Source organism: Lampris incognitus, chromosome 17, assembly GCF_029633865.1.
Source record: "Lampris incognitus isolate fLamInc1 chromosome 17, fLamInc1.hap2, whole genome shotgun sequence".
NCBI classification, from domain to species: domain Eukaryota; kingdom Metazoa; phylum Chordata; class Actinopteri; order Lampriformes; family Lampridae; genus Lampris; species Lampris incognitus.
The window spans coordinates 25,997,059-26,021,309 of NC_079227.1; the positions used below are offsets into that span (position 1 = coordinate 25,997,059).

Sequence of the window (24,251 nt, forward strand, 5' to 3'; positions counted from 1 at the left end):
GTGGCATCGTGGAAATCTGTCAGGATTATCTATAGGGCATGCTAAAACCATGACCCCCATCAGTATCCCAGTAAATAAAAACATGAGGATTGGCAGGCATATAAGACTATAACCAACAGGCAATAATGACGCCAGATGGAAGCATTTTCTTTTCTAGTGTTAATGATCTGGTAATCACATACGGAAAGTTTAGGTCACCTGCATAAGAGCACTATGGCTTGGTGATATTTTACCCATAAACTATGATATTCTGTTCATAACTCCCATTATTACCGATTATAGCAGAAAATGCACTCTTACAGGGAAAAAAAATCTGCATGTTAAATATATATGGTATTTGTATGTATGCATTGGGCTTGCATAATGATAAACATACAAAAATACTACTTCTTAATAATATTAATTAAATAGTTGCCCAAGTAACTCCCTGAGCTTACATGGCGTGTGCTCTGCGGTATGGGGGACAGCAACAAGGGCTGGTTCTTCGGCTCAGCCTATCATTACAGGTTATTAATATCGTCTCTCTATCTCCATCTCTCAGGAACCATGGTGAGCAAGGAGGGTGGCAAATGCATGCTCACCAACTCAGAGTCGGACTCAGAGGCAGCACCCTCGCCCTCTGCCTCACTAGCACTGGAGGTAAACTATTCACTGGAAGCCAGCCGGCAGGTGAGGAAGAGAAACAAGGCCCTCCAAGTGCGCTTCAAGGACATCTGTGAAGCACAGAATGAGCAAAGGGAGGCGGCGCTACATGCAGCGGGGAAGGCCGGCAAGCCCGCCTCATACAAGGCAGCGTACCGAAAGTATATGACCGTCCCTGCTCGCCGATCCATCCCCAATGTCACCAAGAGCACAGGCGTGCAAACATCCCCGGACCTAAAGAAACGCTACCAGACCTTCCCATTCGAGCGAAAGAAAGACAAAACCTTTAAACATGTGGCATCGGTGGAGCGCTATAAAGGTCAGAACAACGGCTTTGTTGTGGAAGTGAAGCAGTCCAAGACTGCTGAACAGGGTTTAGAGGAGGAGGAGGAGGAGGGAGCCTGCGGGGGGAGTGGAGTCCGGAGGACCAGGGCTCTGCTCCATACTAATGAGTGCATTGCCACAGTGGAGCAGCACACTGCACCTGATGGCCAGTGTTCCGATGCTCTGCTGCTGAGCTGCTCTGTGGACACAGGCTGCCTTCAGGACACACCTAAAGGAGCCGGAGCTGGAGCACAGGCAGGCTACCAGCTCTGCAGCGTGCCGTCCAGACCTGGGACAGGATTACATCGCAGGGAGGCCGACGAGGCGGAGCGCTCGTCCAAGAGGCAGCTGTCAAATCTGGAGGAGGGCTCTTCCCGGACACTGCCGGACAGGACCTCCAAGGTCACGGGCCCCATTGCGTGGAACTCCCTCACGCAGGTGGAGTGCCTGGATAGCCCGTCTGTGCGGAGCAAGCGTAAGAAAGGCCTGCAGCTGAACGGCCTGCAGTCTCAGACGCTGCCGCGCGCTGGTGGGGGGTGCACGACGCAAGCGCAGTGCCACGCGGGCCAGTTGTCTGCGCGGCCCCTCCGGGCCATGGAGGACCTTCTGTCACCCTGTGGCATTGGAGAGTCCAGGGAAGCGCCGGCAGACCCAAGTTCGGGGGAGGCCTGTAAACAAATAGTGCCTGTGTCTCAGGAGGGGGATGTTAAAGCACAGCTGCAGGCCATGGAGAACCTGATCAGCTCCAGTCAGGAGACCATCAAAGTGCTGCTCGGGGTCATCCAGGAGCTGGAGAAGGGAGAGGCCCACAGAGAGGGGTAAGGTAACTCACTTACAGTTTAGATGCCCCCAAGTATATTGCTATCAGTAGTATTAATTTGATAAAACTTTGATAATATTATAATAATACAACAATCCCTAAAAGGGTTCTATCTAGGACTACGAGGCTAGATAACAGTCCAATCACAGGGCTGAGTGACGGACTCAACAACGATGTAGAAAACCTTAATGATTCAGCATTAGCAGCCATTCTGGTCTTCTGGTGGGGTACTCCAGTACTGCAGCATGGATGAAAGGGCCAGACATGTGATGTGTGCCTGCACCTTATGTGAAGCTGCTATTAAAATGCCTGTACAAAGAGGAGGGGAAAAATCAAAGTATCCTACGATATGAAGCTAGGCTAGAGGGACATTGTTTTCACTTGAATATGCAAAGTTCTGCAGAGCTTTTGCATCACAACACCCTTTTGAAACGGTTTACTTCCTGGTTGTTACAACAGAGCTGATGTACGGGTTACACAAAACCTGATCTTTTGTTTAGCTTTTAATCACAAAACCATAGTAAGGAGACATCCAAGACGTACCAGTTTTGAACATCACCGTCTTGCTAGATGATCCCACACTTTCATTAAAAAAGTCGCTCAACTATAAATGCTGCCATCTGTGCGAGTTATCTACTCTTGCAATTGTATTATCTTGTGAATCAAAACAAATGTAATGACCTTTGAGTTTGCCTCAAACTGATTGTCTATCCTGGAAAATAAAGAAACGTGTTAGATGGGGAGAAAAAAAAGAACAGCCATCTTAACAGACACCAAATGTTGCCATCCTTTCATGTGCTTCTACTCCTTTAGCAAAATACTGAACTAGACATTTGGTAGTTGGGCTTATCAAACCGTGCTACATAATGTTAATCTAGGGAGTCTAAAGGCCTGTGAAAAAGCCATGGCCTGTGAAAAAGCCATTTGCTGTCTGATGGAAATCAAGTACATACAAAGGGGCTCCAGATACCATCTAGCCGGCTGAAACTGAGGATTGTCTATCCAAAGGAATGAGACAAACAAAATGGCCAATTTGTTGAGTGAATTGCTGAGGCTCCACGCTAAGATCTCTATCTGTTTTGACCAGCGCTGCGAGATGCACAGCCAGAATCCAACCAATCAACATCAGATACCGGCCAGGTGTGCCGAACCTGAGGGAATAGTGTGCACACACCCACGTGCGCACAACACAAACACATAAAGAGGCCCACAAACAATTTCAGACAAACATTCTCACTTGTCACGCTGATAACCAATTGTGCACGACGGCCACAAGGTGTATGGACCAGCTCTCAATATCAACACAACTGGACAGGAGAGGAAGCTGAACTCCTCTCCAACAAGGCCAGAGCAGAGTTTACACTACCTAAAAAGGCAGTTACTCCCCCAACCTTTCATGAGGCAACCTTAATCTCCTTATCGCCAAACTCATAAAAATTGTGCTCTAAGTGAAAAAGTAAGCAGACATGAGGTGCTGCTGTGGAAGCCATCTCTTTTGAGCAGCCTTGCACACCGGTTTTATCAGATGGGTGGAAAGTGGCAGGCAGAAAGGGAGCGGAGAGGAATGGAGCGGTTACCATTGTTATGCCTGGTTGACTTACAATTATTTTCCCCCCCTTTCCCCCCCCAATTGTACCTGGCCAATCCATCCCGCCCTCTGAGCCGTCTCAGTCGTTGCTCCACCCCCTCTGCCGAGCCGGGGAGGGCTGCAGACTGCCACATGCCTCCTCCGATACATGTGGCGTTGCCAGCCACTTCTTTTCACCTGACAGTGAGAAGTTTCGCCGGGGGACGTAGCATTGGGAGGATTATGCTATTCCAGCTCACCCCCCCCCCCACCGAACAACCAGAGGAGGCACTAGTGCAGCGACCAGGACACATACCCACATCCAGCTTCCCACCCGCACAGACGGCCAATTGTGTCTGTAGGGACGCCCAACGAAGCCAGAGGTAACGCGGGGATTCGAACCGGCGTTCCCCGTGTTGGTAGGCAACAGAATAGACCGCGATGCTATCAGGACGCCCCCGGTTGACTTGCAGTTATGTGTGAATATGCCATGTGCCCTTTAGTGCCCATCCAGTATACTGACTATAACTTAAATGAGTTGGCATTGAGAACGAGTGCCTAGTTCTAGTCCTAGTGCTATCACTACACTTCTCAGGGTCACCCGGTCACACACTTAGAAGAACAAGCACTTTGATACAGTGGCGGAGCTGTGAGCCATGCTGTTTTCATAAAAGCCTGACTTTAGCACAAGTCATTGAGTGGTATAAGCCTCTTTGTAATCCATCTGAAGCCGGCTGCACTTGCACTGTTTTATGAGCATAGGCCTCCTCTTACTGTACATGCCTCCACTTTTCAGACTATATAACTATATATATATAACTATATATTTAGCGAGCCAAGCAAAAATTCTAATGCTGCCTTTGTCACACTACATTAGCTCTGTTCCTACAGAAATGTCACTGGCCCAACAAATAAGAATGCCCACAGGCTATAGGTGAATTGTGGGTGCAATTACATCTGTAACATTACCGCCTGTGTTATGCGACATTCATTTTTCATGTGAGAAAATGCATCGCCTTGCAGTGCATTCATCAATAGGCATGTGTGCATGACAGACCTGTCGTACACAAAACATAATTCCACACCTAATGTGCCGTGTCTAAAACAAACCACACGGGAACAAAATCAAAGAAATGAAAAGTTACAAGTAGCTCGGTGCTCTTTCCCAAAAAAAAACAAGACCTGGAATCTTTTATTGGCATCTGGTCCACCATAATGTAGTGACAATGTTCATCACAGCCGAAATCGAAAAGCAATTTTGTGCAGGGGTACGCCCGTAACTAACCTAATCTTGATCCTCAGTTCTACAAGTCCCAATTTCTCTGCCCGTTCCCTGATCTGCGTGTTTTAAAGAGCGGAGGGATGCCTACCAACATGGGGATCGCCGGATCAAATCCCTGTGTTACCTCCAGGTTGGTCGGGCGTCCCTACAGACACAATTGGCTGTGTCTGCAGGTGGGAAGCCAGATGTGGGTATGTGTCCTGGGTGCTGCATTAGCGCCTCCTCTGGTCGGTCGATCTGAGCCCCTGTTTGAGGGGGAAGGGGAACTGGGGGGAATAGCGTGATCCTCCTCTTGAAACTCCTCACTGTCAGGTGAAAAGAAGCGGCTGGCGACTCCACGTGTATCAGGGGAGACATGTTGTAGTCTGCAGCCCTCCCCGATCAGCAGTGGGGGTGGAGCAGCAACCGGGACAGCTCAGAAGAGTGGGGTAATTGGCCGGATACAATTGGGGGGGGGGGGGGGGGAGAGAAAAATAACCGGGGAGGGAGACACATGAGGACAAGGGGTGCGAGTAGAAGTGAAAGAGAATGGAAGATGAAGAGGAAGAGACTCAGTAACTGTATAATTAGAACTAACCAGTGCCGCTATTTACAGATTATATGGACAGCCCTTGGCAGGCTACGAGGACAAAGGGAGGTTAGAGGACATGGCTTGCCTTTGAATAAAGCTGTTGTCTCCTGGCAGCCTGGACAGGATCAGTCCCCAATGTCCTCTTACACGTTGCACCTGCACACACGTGCTCACATACGCGCTTGCATAATTCCCTAGAAAGCAGCTGTGCCCGGGTCATTAACTATGACTCCAAGTGTACAAGCTCGATCTACAGTACACAGCTTGGGAGCTCGTCTGATAGTGCAGAACTTGGGAATAAATTTGCTGCATCATCAGCCAATGTTGGCAGGCCCTCCCTGATTAATCACACACGTGCACGCACGTGCCCATACACGTGTACACACACAAAGCTTTGACAGACTAGCAACAAGCTCCTTTGTGTGTGTGTGTGTGTGTGTGTGTGTGTGTGTGTGTGTGTGTGTGTGTGTGTGTTTGTGTGTATCTTCTAACTCCCGCCCACCCAGACACTGACCTTTCAGAGGGCTCACCTTGGTGCACTGGGTGGGTGGGTGTCTATAAATATATTGTTAATGGCACTTTTGGCTTCACTCTCCCGCGGGAAGCCTGCCGAAATGAGCTCTGCTCCCTTTATTTTCTCTTATCAACTCCAAAAGAGAGGAGAGGTAGGTGGGAGTGCGGGGCGGGGGGAGGAGAGCGAGATCAAGACTGCATGAGGACAAGAGATAGAGAATAAGAGAGAGTTGTTGAAAGGACAAGACACCTGCGCACCCCATCAGCACCTATCGATCCACCCATCTGGGCGTAAAGTTAAGGCCGACTCGACCTTCTCCGCTGCTCTGCATTATGGGGGTCACCTCCCCTCTGCTAGCGATTGCTTGGCTTCATTGACAGACGCTTTTAATTACATATAGAGTCCTTCAGCTGAGCCAAAAACTTCCCTTCAACAGCTCATACTCATTCTCTTTGCCCTTCCACAGCAAAAATAAAAATATTCACATCAACAGCCCTAAAAATAATGTCAGTGGATATATCAACTACAGTGGAGATGGGTGGGGGAGGTTTACAGCCATGTTTTTTTGTTTTAGGATTTTTTTCTCCCCAATTGTATCTGTCCAATTACCCCACTCTTCTGAGCTATCCTGGTCACTGCTCCACCCCCTCTGCCGATGCGGGGAGGGCTGCAGACTAGGGATGGGTATCGTTAGGATTTTATCGATACTACTACTCTTATCGGTACTGCTTATCGGTTCGGTACTTTATCGATACTCTTATCGGTTCTTTTTTATTATTATGCAAGAAAAAAAGACACTTAATTAAGAACAGAATCGACATTGCTTTATTATTCTATTATATAACTTTATATAAATATAAACAAATATCATTTATTCAACAGGAACAGCAGCAGAAATGTTTTAAATGCGTCTGAATTATAGACTATATAATCAACATTCAACAACAACAAATAAGATAAAAAATAAAAGTAGATAAAGATAAAGACAAAAATATATATATTAAAAATAAATTTTTACAGCAAAAGGCTAACGGAAGTTCAAAAAAACAAGAACCTAGAACATTATCCTAACAGTTCTTCTGCAGGAAAATCAACATATCTGCCTTCTCCGGCAGGAGTCGTGATCTCTCCTGACTTATAGTGTCCCCGGCTATTAGCCTAGCTAACTCCGTATCTATGGCTTATATATTTGTAGCTAAACAATTAGCTAAGCAATTATATTTTATTTATTGGCCTATTCGTAATAATTCGTTATTAGCCTAGCTAACTCCGTATCTATGGCTCATACGGCTTACCTGCAGTGGACGTGGATGGAACACTACGAGCAAAGCAGTCGAAAACGCCGCATTTCTGCAGATTAATACCATGTTTCGACAAAAGATGTTTCGACAGATTGCTTGTATTGCCACCCTTACTGGCAAATGATTTGTTGCACTTGTGGCAACGAGCGTTGTTGTCATCGACTTTTGAAAAAAATACCCAAACTTTTGAACGTTTAGTTCTCTCCGCCATGATGAGCCCTTGAGCAGAGCTGTCTGTGCGTGTGTGAGCGAGTGTGTGGAGCACAGCACAGCCCCGCCCCTCGCGCAGTAAGAGAGAGAGACAGAGAGATGGAGAAAACGGCAAACAAGATTATGTTCGCGACGTTTAAATTCCTCGAAAAACACAATTGCCACAATATAAATCTCACTCCATGATTTCTCGAGTACCTACCGACTACCGATAGCAGAACTGAAAACGTCGGATCTTAAAAATGCTCCGGTTTTTACTAATTTAGAACCGGTTCCCGTTTAGAACCGGGTTTCGGGGGGCATCCCTACTGCAGACTACCACATGCCTCCTCCGATACATGTGGAGTCGCCAGCCACTTATTTTCACCTGACAGTGAGGAGTTTCACCAGGGGGACATGGCGCATGGGAGGATCACGCTATTCCCCCCAGCCCCCAGCCCCCCCCACACCTGAACAGGCACCCGACCGACCAGAAGAGGCGCTAGTGCGGCAACCTGGACACATACCCACATTTGGCTTCCCACCTGCAGACACTGCCAATTGCGTCGGTAGGGACGCCCGACCAAGCCGGATGTAATTCGAACCAGCGATCCCCATGTTGGTAGGCGACGGAATAGACCACCACGCTACCCGGATGCCCCGATGCTTTAATTTTTGTTGAAGCTGTATAACATACAGAAATATAAAATATACACACTAAACATGTCTTGAGTCATTTAAAACCTAAGAAAAAGTAAAGTTTTGATCGATTGCATATTGTTATCTATGACCAATTACCGATCTGAATTTAATTTTCACCCATGAAACCACATCGTAGCCTGGCGATATTGAGCTGGGAAGAAATTATATGGACTCATTTAATTCTAACACATGCCGCAGAGGTCATTTTTAGTCAATACTTGATGAGGAAAGTTAATCACACTCCTGCAGATATGGTTCTCGGCCAAAAAACGAGCCTTTCTGTCCTAGATTCAGGTGTTTACTAGTACGTGTGAGAATAGCATGGCTGAGAACAGGCATGACATTTTACCCCGAGGTAAAATATGCCAAAAAAAAAAAAACTGATAATTATTGCTGCAAGGTGCTAAGATGCTTTCTGACACAATGATCGTTTACCCTAATAACATCTCATTTCACATCTCACAAATACTCATCAATGTGTGCCATGACCAAAAGAGGCACCTGGGAGAACATTGCTTTCTGGTCTATGACCGCACTAAAATGATTCTGCAATATGTTCATGGTAATATGCCATTAATTACTCGGGGAGACACTCAGTGTTCATCTATATTCATATTACCACACGCTGATCCAATCAGAAAGCCATCCAGCCTTAGAAGCATATGACCAAACAGTTCTTCTCAGAGACGTCACCTTGTCCTCATCTGCCCCCGGGGAGACGGGGAGTACCGCTTATGACAACAGCTCCTCTCAGGAGACAGCGGATGAAAAACCTGGCTTAGAATACACAGGAATTGAGACTGACTGAACGTGAAACGGCTGAGTCGAAATCAGACCGAGGACAGCAAGGACAAATGGTACGCCGATAAATGGCTGCCATAAAACAAAGTGTCAAATTTTTACTGCTAGACAAAAAAAAGAAAAAAGAAATTCTAATTACTTAGAATTACTTGATCTAATTTCAAGATCACAAATTGACCCATTGTGAGCACAGAGGACTGTCAGGAAATATACAATTACCATCCAATTACAAAGAAAAGAACATTCCACTGAACAGAAAGGATGATACCGATGTGTCGTAATGTGTTTTGAACGATGCAGATGGGATCACATGCACAAATATAAGTCAGGAACAAAATGAGACACCAAGTCTAATATCCATTTGAATATTTCCTAATGACAGGAAGTCTTTTTTCTTTTCTTTAATTTAATTTAATTTCAATTTATTGATTAATTGATTGTGATAAATGCTACTCGAGCGCCAACTCCTCCTGGTGTTGCCCGGAAAATTGCTCTGGGCAGCTTTGCCATGTCTGCTCTGCTTTGAGCCAATTTCAAGTTAATGGTCAATGCTATGGTAACCTCAGCCCCGGCCCCAAGTCATAGGCCACGGGAAAAGGTAGCCGAAGCCTCCTTCTCCCTGACCATGTTTACTTCGGCCCTGCTAATAAGTAAATGAGATAGGAAGAAAGGAAGGAGGAAGAGGATGTGGAGGGAGCTGCTAAACAAGTCCAATAATTACTCATTCATGACTCTTATCTTCCCCACAGCCTCTCCTATCGAACCGGACAGGACACAGCCAACTGTGACACGTGTCGGAACAGCGCATGCATTATTTACAGGTTAGTGGCCATTCCTCTTTAAAAACGATGACCCGAATAAGGTCTGCCTCTCCTCCCTGGGGGTTGGGGGGTACAGGTGAATAGGGGAGAGTGTGGGAGTGAGGGGGCAGATGCATGGATACTGTTAATAAGTGTGTGTGTGTGTGTGTGTGTGGGGGGGGGGGGTTGACATTTTCCCGCCACGCTCTCTCGCTCTGTCTCACTGTCCCCTCTTCCTCTCACCCCCTTCTTCCTCTGAAGGGCTCTTGGCAGGCGCTATTCAGGGACAAAAGGGCACACTTGTGAGCAGAGCAAAGGAAACGCAGAACTCGGGAGATCTCGGCCAGGAAAGGAGAAATTAATTTAAATCAAAACATCAAATACCACCATCTTGTGCAGTTGCCAAGCCAACTAAGCCTTCATATAAGGCAAAGTACAAGTTCATGACTTGGCCGATAAAGATGCAACTGATGAGTCCTTGGCATCCCTGGCTACACTGCTCTTATGCATGTTTACCCATGCGTATGTAAATGCTCTCCTCCCTTTGTATGGTGTGTGTGTGTGTGTGTGTGTAGTGGGACCAATGCAAAGTCGGTGGTTAGTGCACTCAGCATGTTTGAAGGCCTTGCAGATTTTGTCATTGCCGCCTAAGCACCAATATAAAGCAAGACCGACTGTCCGCTCACTCACAGTCCTGTTTGTACAAAACTGTATACTTCTTTGTGTGTGTGTGTGTGTGTGTGTGTGTGTGTCTGTGCTAAAAAAAAAAAAGAAGATTACAATGGGACTGAGTGAAGCAGCAAGAAAGTGTCGGGGCAAAATGTACTGGAGTAAAAGAAAGAGTAAAACAGATGAAAGATTTAAGTAGAGCGGGTGTGGGGAGATCAATGAAAGTGTTTATAGTGGACACCGCTGTCCCACTTACTCAGCAATTTGGAACTGATAGGTCATTTAAATCATACTCCTGTCTACCGCTCCTGATAAAAGTAATGCCTCCGGTCAAAACTACAATCGGTTCCTTAAAAACGAAGGAGCCAGAGTCGGTGCCGCTCACTCTGATGTCTGAGCAGAAGGAGGCACAGTGTGGTCGTAATTTGGACCTCGCCATGTGGTCGGTGTGACCTCAGGGTGCAAGGACGGAAAAGAATGAACATCTCTCTGATGATATAATGATGTATGGTGGATTGAAATAGTCATGCTATGGCATGGTGACGTGGGGCAAGGACCACGGAAGAAGAGCATGACGCAGCACAGGGGCAAACAGGCAGCCATGAGGTTGGGTGTACGGTTAGAAGGGACTAACAAGGACACAGACTATTATGGCAGGGAGATTAGACCTGGTCTAAAAATTATAAATGAGTCATCCTTATGGTTCAGACGAGTGCTGTGCAGCCCTGGCCTGGGAAGAGTGGGCCGGGTCTGGCCTCCCCAACCTTGGTCTTGACTCAGTCTACTTAAACACGGACCAACTGTGCTTGCCCTGCCGTGCTAGCCTCTGTTGACTCCAGAGGGCATCCATAGACCAGGTGACGGAGTCTTTGAGCCTGAGCTCAGTGTAAAAATACAGACAAACCTGACTTTTGAAACAACAAAAACTGGGCGTCAAGGTGACATGGCGGTCTATTCTGTTGCCTACCAACACGGGGATCACCAGTTCAAATCCCCATGTTACCTCCAGTTTGGTTGGGCATCCCTACAGACACAATTGACTGTGTCTGTGGGTGGGAAGCCAGATGTGGGTATGTGTCCTGGCCGCTGGACGAGTGCCTCCTCTAGCCGGTTGGGGCGCCTGTTCAGGGAAGAGAGGGAACTGGGGGGAATAGCATGATCCTCCCATGTGCTACGTCCCCCTGGCGAAACTCCTCACTGTCAGGTGAAAAGAAGCGGCTGGTGACTCCACATGTATCAGAGGAGGCATGTGGTAGTCTGCAGCCCTCCCCGGATTGGCAAAGGGGGTGGAGCAGCGACTGAGACAGCTTGGAAGAGTGGGGTAATTGGCCAAGTACAATTGTGGAGAAAAAGGGGGTAAACCCCCCCCCCCCCAAAAAAAAACAACACAAAAACTGAGCTGTTCCTGTAGCAAGCCCTATTTTGTGTAAGCAGCTGCCACATATTCTTGGCAGCTAAAATACAAATACAGCCCAAAACCTTCTGGATGCCATCGCGTGTACTCAATGGGATTAGTATGAACACAAAAGTATCGTCACAAATTATTCAAGCATCCCGACACAACATTCTGCGGCATTACGACCTAAATTCAGAAATGTTTCCCCTCAAGTTTTGATTTCTTCATCACTAATTTACCTGCGATGACGCACTATGTCAAAGTGGATCTGTTCTTTCAATTTCAAGCTTTTGAAAATCGAAACCTGAAATTCTTTGGGTTGTTAAGTTTTCAGCCTTTGAATGCAGTGACTTCCCAAATTGGATTACACTGCATCCAAAGTCTTTGAAATGTGCTTCAGCTCTCACTGCAGTTGATCTAAATCAATCTGTGGCCAAGTCCACTGATTAGACGCCATTACAATGCAACACAACTATCAACTTAAGTCCGACAGATGACAGCTGATGTAAGAGGAGTGCCATAAAAGTCCAAGGAACTAGGACGCAGACATGAGAGCAGGATAAGTGGTTAAGATAATGGATGGATGGATGGATGAAAAATTGTCATGGGAAAAAAAGGAAGGAAAATTTTCTACTCTGTCATTAATTAAACTACAATAATTAAGTTCAAGGAGCATGGAATACGGCATGGAATATTGTTAGGCATGATTTTCCCAACCACCTGGACTGAGCTCAGTATAAATCTTCATCGGTTGAAGGCTCCTACGTTTGTTCCCTCAAGGACGTGAACGTTATATGGGGGATTTCACAGACAATTGCCGGGTCAGATGCGCGCCGTGATTTTGCCCTATGCGGGAAACTATTTTTACCGAAAATATTAACATGGAAACTCTCCAAAGAGCTTGCTAAATGTGATACAATTCACTGAAATGCTGAATCTGTGGAGGAGGTAAAAGCAGAAATTCCAAAACAAAGCAAGAGGCTTGTCTTGTCGGTGACTGGCAGAATTTCAACTTGATAAAGGGGCATCAACCTCTGAACGAGACATTTGAAATCTCTGGGAATGTGGCATTTAATTGACCAGAGTTCCCCTCCGAGAGACTTACATGGCATGGTGAACGGTGATGATTGGACACAGAATCAAATATAGCAGTTGTATTCATAGAGGCAGGAGGATTAAATGGCAATCTAATTACACAGATCTCCATGAAAACAACCTCTCCGGAGGTGGAAGAACACAGGAGATGAGCCACAGCCATGAGGGAACAAGCAGTGTATGCAGTGTGTTGGTGTGTATTTGTGTTTTTACTGTAGCCAAACCCCCCACACTCTTGTGTTTATGCTAAAACTACTCTTGTGATCAGAGTGGACATATACGGATCCAGAAATCATTTTAAAGGCAACCCGGTATGGTGCCGGCCACATACTGCTCGGCATTACCTACCAGTTTAAGAGTAATGGGCACCATCTCTGAGACGAGCTGGAGCATAACAGCAGCTCCAGATCAATACCGCGCTCCACTTTATGGGCAAGGAGATCAAACAAAATACACAATTCTGCTGTTGTCTTTCAGCCCCCCTGTCTACTCCCACTTTCTTCACTTTCAACTCTCCTGAACTCAGTCCATCTGTCTTGCATTCTCTTTCTACTTCTCTCTCTCTCTCTCTCTCTCTCTCTCTCTCTCTCTCTCTCTCTCTCTCTCTCTCTCTCTCTCTCTCTCTCTCTCTCTCTCTCTCTCTCTCTCTCTCTCTCTCTCTCTCTCTCTCTCTCTCTCTCTCTCTCTCTCTCTCTCTCTCTCTCTCTCTCTCTCTCTCTCTCTCTCTCTCTCTCTCTCTCTCTCTCTCTGCATCCTCCTCTGTCAGCTAACAGCGTGTGATCAAAAGTATGGGCATGATGCTTGATGCAATGTGCATGACACTGGAATAGGAGAGAAGAGGTTGATGAGATTATGGCATTTAATGCCATCTTGCAAAAACAGGTTGCAACATCTGGTGTCCAGAGCTAAAAAGAAGTGTGAGAAGGTGAGAAAAATACATATAACAGGTTAGAAAGAGTGAAAACAAGAGAAAGGTCGCAAAGGGAGGAAAAAGAGAGAATCAAAGAAAGTTGAATCAATATATCTGGATACGACGTCTATTGATAGATACGTTTCATCACCCATCCAATGCCCCTTTTCCACTATAGTACCGGCTCGACTCAACTTGCTTCTGTTTCATCTTCCATTACTGTAACAGTACCCCCTCAATGTAGCTGGTCCAATTTTTTTGGAACCTCGACAAAGGCAATACCAGAAAAGTGGTAAGTTACCAAAATGCCAGTACTTTCCAGTAATGGAAAACGAAAAAAGGCTGAGTCGAGTCGAGTTGAGCTGGTACCATGTAGAGGAAAAGTGGCATTAGTGACTGCTTCTGTCTCAACTGACTGCAGGTATCCCCACCCTTATAAACAACACAGTAGCATCATGACTGAAACCAGTGACCAGTTGGTTTCGGTGGGGCGTGACCATTTCATATGAAACTGGTCGTTATGCCACTGTATTGTTTATGAGGGTGGGGATACAGCCAGTCAGTTTAGACTGAAGAGGTCACTTAGATGAGTGATGAAACGTATCTGTCAATAAACGCTGTATCCAGATGAACCGATTCAACTTTCTTTGATTTTCTTGCCTGGATTATTGAGCATGCATACAGATGAAAACAGAGAATAGTATATTAGCGCTGGGCACAAAAAGAGATCTAAAAAGGCATCCAATTTATTTCAAAACTACAGCATAAAATATCGTCCAGTGTCCATCTGGAAACACTATAATCACATTTTCCTCATACTGTGTTTAGCTATATACCTGAATGTGCAGATCAAAAAGCAGATTTGAGCGATTGTGGCTGATTGAGCAGATGAGAAAGCCCCCCCCCCCTTGATTGCAGGCCATCGTTGTTCACAATGAACCACAACTATTTCCCTATTAGTCTAACTTGTTTTTAGCCAGCATACCTCCTGGTTAAGCCGAAATAGGAGTGCTGCAGCTGATTATCAAAACTATCTAATAATAGACGACTCTTCTGCATGAAAAGTGAAAAATTAAAGTCCACTGAGTCCACATTCCAAAAAAAAAGAAAAAGAAAAAAAGGAGTGAATCTAGCCATTTACTGGGGATATGTTGCTTAAGGCTGAATAGTTGATTATGTTAAAATATATGGAAAGTACTGAGCATTGAGGCCGTCCTACATCTCCACTTTGAAGGGGAAAGACGTCTTTCTTTTGTGCAATCATGATGATGATTTCCACGGTGGAGGCAAGCTGGTAACCATGGTTACGGAAGTGAGACTCAGGGTCTTACGTATACATGGATGTCGGGGTGGGGGGGGGGAACAGACAGATAGAACGCACATATCTCGCACAGAGAGGATAATGAAGGAGGAGGAAAAGAGAGAGAGAGAGGATGAGGGCATGAAAGAACGTGAAAAAGTTGGGGAGGAAAGCAAGAGATAAGACCAACTCATTGTGTCCCGTGGATGTACGAAGTGACGCACGGGTAGGTGTGTGTGAGCGCGTTTGGGCAGGGAGTGAACGAGAGCGGGAGAATAAGAAAGTGAGAGAAGAGGCAGGAGGAAAGGGAGAGAGGTTAAAGACTGAGAAGGTCCACGGTAACGTCTTCTTTGGTTTGTTCTGACCCAGCAACCCGCTTGGGCAATTCGCGGCTGAGGGGCAGGAAAACGCCAACAACGTTCACTTTTCGCTTTCAGCAAAAATCAAAATGGGAGTGTCGCCAAGCGTGCAGACCAACGCGGCGGGGCCCATGACAGTTTCATGAGATGCTGATAAGTGGGCCGAGCAGAGTCTAATAAATCTTTCATTAAAAAGACTTTTTGAACGTGTTTCAAAGACGAGATGATTATCTCTTCACTCTGGCAATTTTTCTAATGAGGCTGGACTGGTTTTTTTTGTGTGTGTCATGGGGGGAAACAAGACATATGACAAACAGGTAGAGGTTTATATTATTTCATGAGAACACACGCAGACATACAAGGCAGACTTAACCAAATTTAGGGGCTGAACAAATCCTAAATAAATAAAATAAATAAATAAATGAATGAATAAATAAATAAATACCTGAGTGAATCAAAAAAAAAAAAACTGAAAATGCCATTCCCACATCGAAAATAAACAGGCTGTTCTTGACTAACTTGCAACAGTCAAAACAATAAATGGTGGATATGACTACAAATGGCTTTGTGGAAATTGTTGTGTCCCCGCTGGATTTTAATTTGCAGCCATGAAGCCACAACAACAAACAGTCTCAGCGGTACCAGAGGCTTACTGCGAAGGGCAGGGAGAATCCCATCATTTCTACTAGTCTGTGTTAGCACACACGAGTATGTGTGTGTGTGTGTGTGTGTGTGTGTGTGTGTGTGTGTGTGTGTGTGTGTGTGTGTGCGTGTGCGCATCTCACATGAAACACTGCAGCACTAAGCTGCAACCACATCCACGGAGTAGTCGGTGTGCGGACGCGTGCTCGTCTTTTGCATAGAAATGCGGCTGTAAAATTTGTTTGTTCCACAGCCTGCAAAAGAAGTGTGATGGGTGCGAGAGTAAGTCTTATTCAAGAGCATATAAGTGTTTCTCTTGAGTTTTAATTTGCTATGCGCTGACACAACAACAGACAAGATGCGTGTGCTCACACATCTCATGGAAGAGGATGTAGATTCTTACTGGTAAGATTTAATAGAGTACAGTCCAGGATTAACTGCTAATAGCTGCTAGCGTTCCTTTCTCTGAGTAAAAGCTCTGGATGGAAGTGCTGGGCATCTGGTTCAGCACTCACTTGACTCGGTGTCTTGGAGCCATGCTTTCGGACAACTCTGTTGTCTTTAATGGTAACAAGTACTTAACTGAATAATCATAAAATGAGTCATTTTTCACAATGGCATCAATAGGTTGACCTATGATTATGGGTAAAATTTAGCTGTATATGCTCATCATGTGGCAAGACCTACATTTACAGCAGAGTGAAATGCCTGGCTAGTAAATGCATGCTCTGAAATGTGGAGAGCCATGTCCAGCAAGTTCCAGGATTTGAGCTGCAACGCTTCAATAATACAGTCCGAGTCTGCATTTTAGATGCAAGAGTACACATAATCAACAACACTGTACGTTTTAAATATATAATTCTGCTTACTCTATTCTGTCCTATCCTCCGTCAAACTGACTGATTCTTAAATGTTTGTCTGGATCCAACAAAACAGCGCCCGTGAGCCCTTTGTGTTTCTAAGCCTCTCAATGAATCAGCTGGCATGGATGTATTAGCGTTAATCCAAGACAACATCTGAAGCAAAAAAAAAAAAGAGAAAAAAAAAAGAGGGAGGAAAAAAAAATACAGCTATGGGAGATGAAAGGCTGCATTTGCACCCACTAAGAGCCTCTTATAACATATGCTTTCGTACTCCAGTCATAGATGGCAGCTTTGGTGTCTGGCTGTCCGGCCGCTGTGTAGGCTCTTATACTCAAGACAACGAGCTGCAGTGTTTCCAGCCTGGTTCCTGCAGACAGCGTGGCAGTCTGTGTGTCAGACCTCTCCATCAACCGGACTCCAGCGTCTGGCTGGAGGAGGCTTTAGCAGACTAGGGCTCGTCTATGCCAGTTGCGCCCGAGGCTCCGTTCTGAGTTTTAGTTAGTCAAACCAAGGACCAGTGTGCGAGCAGTCACCGTATTACATCACGTGTGGATGATGGCCCCGACCAAATAAATCCTCTACAACAGTTCCCTGGGGAAAAGTGGTGCACACTTGCAGAGGGAGGGGTTGCTTGTTTATGGTTTGTACCCTATGTTTGTGCAATCTCATCTCCTAAAATTGTCTGTTCCCCGAATGGCTGTTGCTGTCATCATTGTATCGTGCAGGAATCAAACCGTATGGGCAAAAACTGACATTCTGAAAGGCATACACTGATGCTCATTCTGCAACCTCAGTTTAAGTACACCTCTTGCTATTCAGTTCATCCTCTATCCGGTGACCTAGCACCCTTTTTGCCAACAGTTTGTCCTTCTCTTATATAAATTGGGCGGCACGGTGATCCAGTGGTTAGCGCCGTCACCTCACCGCAAGAAGGTCCTGGGTTCGAACCCCGGGGTTGTCCAACCTTGGGGTCATCCCAGGTCGTCCTCTGTGTGGAGTTTGCATATTCTCCCCGTGTCTGTGGCGGGTTTTCTCTGGGTACTCCAGTTTCCCCCACCATCAAAAAGACATGCATGTTAGGGTTAATACTCCTGTCTGTGCCCCTGGCTAAGGCATGGCAAGAGGAACTGGAGTTGGTCCCCGGGTGCTGCACGGCGGCTGCCCACTGCTCCTAGCGACACAGCTAGGATGGGTTAAATGTAGAAAAGAATTTCCCCATGGGGATTAATAAAGTATATCACAAAAAAAATCTCAATAAGGATACAAAAACAATAATAGCAGCCACTGCTGGAAGAGGTAGCCTGGCGCAATCCTTCCCTCTTCCAAAAAAAAAAAAAAAAAAAGAGAGAGACCCCGTCTCAATTGAAAGAATTACCCAGAAATGAGGGTTAAATCAGAGGAGGGAAATGTAGGTCACTCTGCAAGGCTGAGCAGCATCTTGACAGATGTTCAGGGGGTCAACTGAGAACAGGCCGGAGAAGAGCTATTTAACAAGTCACAGGACCACGGGGCAGAATGGTAGTCATAATGTGACATGATTAAAAGAGGTGTAAAGGGGGGGGGGGATTGCTTAACAGTCGCAGTATGTCTCCTTCGGGAGTGTTTTACAGTCTTTGAAGGGAGAATATATTATTAGCAAATATTCAGCATGCAGTACTGACTAATAGAGGTGAGTTTAATATTTGTGGGCTAGAAATGGTAGAGAGGCCATGTGGAGCTGAATCTCTCTCTCGCTCTCTCTCTCTCTTTCTCTCTCTCTCTGTCTCTCTGTCTCTCTCTCTCTCTCTCTCTCTCTCTCAGTGTGGAGCTGGACTTCAAGCAGCAAGAGGACAAGCTGCAGCCACTGATGAAGAGGCTCTGCCCAACAGAGGACGCCCACTTCCCCCCCCTGCCTTACCCCCAGGAGGCCTTCACCTCCACCCCCAAACGCAAGTCAAAAGCTGACTCCAAGAAGCACGCCCGCTGGAAACTTTGGTTCCTGTGAGAAAGCAGACCCCACCCCCCACCCCTCCCAGTCCCCCGCCTTCAACGACACCCAGGATTAATAATACATCTGTCTAGTTACCCATCTGCCCGCCTGGCAACCAGTTGTAATAGAGAGCTCCAGTGTTGGATATTGAACCCTGGACTGAGATGACAGTGTGTAAGACGGAAAGCAAGAGTGGGTTAAATGGAAACTGGGAATTTTCCCATGCTTACATAAGAAAAGAAGAAATTAAAAAAAAAAGAGGATCAGAGTTAAATTAAACTAATTTCTTTAAACAGAGCGTGAAATTACACCACAGCAACTTACTTGGAGATCAGCACGGTGAGAGGAAAATTTTGATTTCCCTCAATCCATTTATATTTTTCTAGCCAAAGTACGGAGTCCTATTTAATTATGTTTTGGTTCGGTGACCGTCTCATTCACACTTTTTATCCAACAGTCGGTACCATTGTTTCTTCTCAATCTCCCCAAAGGATCGCCGAATCAAGAATCATGCTCATCACACATCAACAGCATATCACCGTCCCAGCAAAGCACAATTAACACTGTTTCAGGATACATTTTCTCCAGAAGAATAATGATGATAACAAAAACAAAAAAAAAGAGACAATTTTGAAAATTCTCTTACACATCTATAGATCAACCACAAACAACGAAAGACTGAAGACTTTTGACAATGGCCGTGGAAGAGACTAGAAGGAGGCAAAACATTTATCAACGGATTATCAATGGATCTCTACGATCACCTTTCTATCAGTCTCCAAAACGTCTCTTTGAACCGACTGACTGAAGTGGAGAAGGAATAAATAACACTTATTTTCTTATAAACATTTGCAAAGTTAGAAATCAATGTACTTTTTTTCTATATAAATATATATATCTAATGTTATAAATCACTTTATTTAGGTCTACCGGCATATATATGGGTCTACTGGAGTAACACACATATATATATATATAGGTTTCAGTGGAAGGGGGTTGTCCATCTGAAAGACTACATTGCAAAGGATGTGAATAGTCTCTGAATTTAAATTCGTTTGAATACATTAAACTGAATTCTTAACTTGTGTTCAGACACGAGGCGACGTATCACCCAAGTTGCTGGTGTTGATAGCATTGGGCATACCCCAAAGTGTTTTTTTTTGTGGCTTCTTCCAAGTAGCTCCGATGTGCTTACAACATTCATTAAGTCATATGTAATTTATAAATGCATTTATTGTTTGAGTCACCGCTTTATTTGTCGTCCTTTTTTCTTTTGATTGTGCGAGTCCTGTAGCTGAGCACTATCAAACCAGGAATCCACAGGTTGTAATGATGACCTTCTTATCCGGTTTTTGTTTTAGCGGGAAAAATGGAAGTGGGAACCACAATTCGGTTAGTCGTTTGAGCGTGGCTGGTGAGAAGTGAAACGCTTGAACCTGATTGGCTACTGCCTGTACACTCACATCAGCCAAAAGTTCTGCATTTCTCAACTATTTACAGGTCGCCACTTCGCCCATAAAGCCAAATCAGCAACAATTCGCTGCGACGATTGCTCCCATACTAAAATTAAACCAAGCTGGGGGCATCAGAGTAGCGTAGCAGTCTATTCCGTTGCCTACCAACATGGGGATCACCAGTTTGAATCCCAGTGTTACCTCCGGCTTGGTCGGGCGTCCCTACAGACACAATTGGCCGTGTCTGCGGGTAGGAAGCCGGCTATGGGTATGTGTCCTGGTCGCTGCACTAGCACCTCCTCTGGTCGGTTGGAGCACCTGTTTGGGGGGGAGGGGGAACTGGGGGGAATAGCGTGATCCTCCCACGTGCTACGTCCCCCTGGTGAAACTTCTCAGTCAGGTGAAAAGAAGCGGCTGGTGACTCCACATGATTGGAGGAGGCATGTGGTAGTACGCAGCCCTTCCCGGATCAGCAAAGGGGGTGGAGCAGCAACCAGGATGGCTCGGAAGAGTTGGGTAATTGGCCGGTTACAACTGAGGAGAAAGGGGGGGGAAGACCAGGAATCCACAGGTTGTAATGACGACCTTACCTGGTTTTTGTTTTAGCAGGAAAAATGGAAGTGGGAACCACAATTCGTTTTGTCGTTTCAGCGTGGTAGGTGAGAAGTGAAACGCTTGAATCTGATTGGCTATTGCCTGGTAATATTCCAAAACTTCCTCATTTCACAACATTTTACAGGCTGCCTCTTCGCCCATAAAGCCAAATCAGCCCCAATTCGCTGCGTCGATTGTTCCCATAGAAAACCAAGTCTGGCAAGAGTTGCCCTGGCTGCCTCGTGTCTGAACACGTATTTACTTTCATTTTGGTCAATGACAACAGTGCCCTCTAAAGAAAAACTGGGGATCAAACTGTCCAACTCACATCCAAATCACACTGTACACTGGGGAAAAACATTAAAAAAAAAAGGTATACTTTTGTTGACAGTGAAGCCATCTTCAACTCCATACAGAAAACTGTTAGGGCCATTTCTCTTCACTCTGCAGTATAGATATCATACATGTGCTCCCTCTCGGCGTGTGTGACAGTGACGTGTGGTCAGGGAGGTGGCTGTGATTGTATTCCCACAGCGTCCTGCATCAGCTACTACTTGAGAAACTAAAAGCCAAGCCAGGAGGACTGAATGTGCCGCTGCTGACCACAACCAGAGCCTTCTTACAGCGCAGGGTGTCAGGCGTACAAGCCTTGCATGCCTTTTACAACTCTGAGATTTCGCAGGACAATTTTCTAGCTTTTCATGGAAAATAAAAATTTCTAAAGAAGATGTTACGAATAATTTAGAGGAAAAAAAAAGCTTTTTTTCCCTTTTCCATTTTCTATTACTGGCTCCTCCCCTGGCCTCCCATCCATCTGATTGTAAACACCCATGTAGTTACCCCATCCAGGGTTCACTTCAGACGATGTACAGCCAAAAGAATATTTATATATAGATACATGTATGTTGTTGTTGTTTAGCATCTAATAGGGCTAACTACATTTTAACGCGCGGGAGAGCAGCCAATATTTAAAAGAAACAGCCGACAGGTGCTTGCAGGAGCACTGTCAGCAGAATATCATACAGCGGAAATAGACCCCTTCCCAAAGCCAAAAAATAAAAATAATAAATAAATAAATAAAACCTGCTAACCGACAGGAAGGAAACATGCCAAAGTGGTTTCAAGGGCATATAGAAACATCTTTTGCAACCGACACGACGATCCACGACAAAACCTAGCAGGAGTCAGTGGTTTACGACGGACAGTATGACCTTCACAGGCTTTGACGTGCTTCTTTCTGTTGACTACACGTACTTCATCAGCACCACCACCACCCCTCATCTTCTTCACGGCGGGTTTAACTCTTCAGTAGTTGTACTGTAGCATCAAGAGAGAAAATAGATGTTTATCTGTAACTTAAAGAAGTGCAATTGATTTACTATGTGCAATACTGTGCATTTTATACTGTTTTTAAAAAAGTACAAAAAAAATTGAACTGAAAGTACATTTACAAAATAAAGTATGATTAAAAAAAACAGACATCTACAGAGTTCTGAAAGTCTGTAGTAGTCTGGGTATCATCTGCAAAGGTAAACCTCCTTGTACAGTGGGACAGTAAAATCCAATTTACTTGGCTTCCGGGTGACGTGGCGGTCTATTCCGTTGCCTGCCAACACGGGGATCACCAGTTCGAATCCCCGTGTTACCTCTGGCTTGGTCGGGCGTCCCTACAGACACAACTGGCCATCTGATTGGCTACTGCCTGTACACTCACATCAGCCAAAAGTTCTGCATTTCTCAACTATTTACAGGTCGCCACTTGGCCCATAAAGCCAAATCAGCACCAATTCGCTGCGACGATCGCTACCATAGTAAAATTAAACCAAGCTGGGGGCATCAGGGTAGTGTAGCAGTCTATTCCGTTGCCTACCAACATGGGGATCGCCAGTTTGAATCCCAGTGTTACCTCCGCCTTGGTCGGGCGTCCCTACTGACACAATTGGCCGTGTCTGCGGGTAGGAAGCCGGCTATGGGAATGTGTCCTGGTCGCTGCACTAGCGCCTCCTCTGGTCGGTCGGCGAACCTGTTGGGGGGGGGGGTAGGGTGATCCTCCCATGTGCTACATCCCCCCGGTGAAACTACTCACTGTCAGGTGAAAAGAAGCGGCTGGTTGACTCCACATGTATCGGAGAAGGCATGTGGTAGTCTGCAGCCCTTCCCGCATCGGCAGAGGGGATGGAGCCGCAACTGGAACAGCTCGGAAGAGTGGGGTAATTGCACGGATACGATTGGGGGAGGAAAAAAAGAAGTGGGGGGTCCAATTTATTATGAGGCAGACATAAGTGGGGAAAAAAAATTCTGTTGTTTTGCTTGGAGTTGAAGTTTAGAGGCGTTGTAGTTGAAATGATTTCGGAGCAAGCTTAGCCAAAACTTATATTGTTTCAGCACATGTTAATTTTGTGATACACTGCTCTCTCCCAGCCATTTTGGCCACATTTCCCAGTGGGGTAAAAAAAAAAAAACAAAGAAAAAAAAAAGACATGATGAATAAACAAAAAGAGCACTGGGAACTTTCTGGGTACAGAAGGGAAGGCGGCCTTGAGAATACACCTATATTCAACCCTGCCTTTTTGTCACAGTGGGTTGTCATAACACAAGGGTGGAATACACCGAGGGGATGAGCAGCACAAGGCCTCCAACTACAAAAATGAAACTCAGCTAACCGGAGAACTTGCTGAACCATGGCTTAGGCTCCCAGAGCACTTGTCTCCCCGTTATTTCTCGCTGCTGCGCTGTCTGTGTGTGTATTGTGGAGGGCATGTTCCTTTGTCTGTGCATGTGAATGCAGACATACATTTGTGCTTGTGCGGATGCTCAGTTGGTGCACACCAGCAAAGTAAACCGAGGACACAGCTCTAGGGAATGCACCAGGTCGCCCTTACATGGATGCTGGCGTTTAGGAACATTGCTCGAGGCTGACCTCTGACCCCCTTCTTCTCCCTCTTTTCTTGCAAGGAGTCATGCTGTCCCTGCCGGGCTCCCCACAGGCAGTTGTTCACAACTCATAACTAATGTTATAAGCGGGACAGCTCAACATCAGCCCACCTTCTTACACAACTACAGGAACACCACTAGCGTTATTTGGAAGTGACCAAATCGGTGGCCTGTTGCAGCATCGCATGAAACGAACCAGGACCCGAGTGACTACTGTTCAGTTGCGGCTTGACGGTCGGTCAGGCCGAAAGGACATTCAGTCAGTGCTCCAGTGCAGGAGAGGCGTGGTGCAGTGAATAAGTGAATGATGGGTCTGTGCATTTGAGGCATTATGATGCAGTGCCATATCACACTACGCTTCTTTCTCATAAGAGCTCTGCAGCACTCTGGCCAGCGAGAGATGGAGGAAAAATGGAGAATGAGAGAGCGAAAAGCACCCTAAGAGATATACACACACAAACAAAGGGGGAGATGATAGACTAGATAAACAGATAGTGATAGATACAGACAGACAGACAGACAGACAGACAGACAGACAGACAGACAGACAGAC

At 45.8% G+C, this 24,251-nt stretch overlaps 2 protein-coding genes across 3 annotated transcripts in view; one reads left to right on the plus strand and one right to left on the minus strand.

Moving 5' to 3' along the window:
- The window catches only part of dock1 (dedicator of cytokinesis 1), a 350,480-nt gene that overhangs the window by 164,429 nt on the left and 161,800 nt on the right, over nucleotides 1-24,251 (minus strand). The window lies entirely within an intron of this gene.
- Nucleotides 547-18,731, plus strand: LOC130128057 (inhibitory synaptic factor 2A). The gene is made up of 3 exons (XM_056297767.1): nucleotides 547-1,784; nucleotides 9,463-9,534; nucleotides 18,548-18,731. Exons 1-3 carry the CDS (start codon nucleotides 547-549, stop codon nucleotides 18,729-18,731), a joined length of 1,494 nt encoding a protein of 497 aa, XP_056153742.1.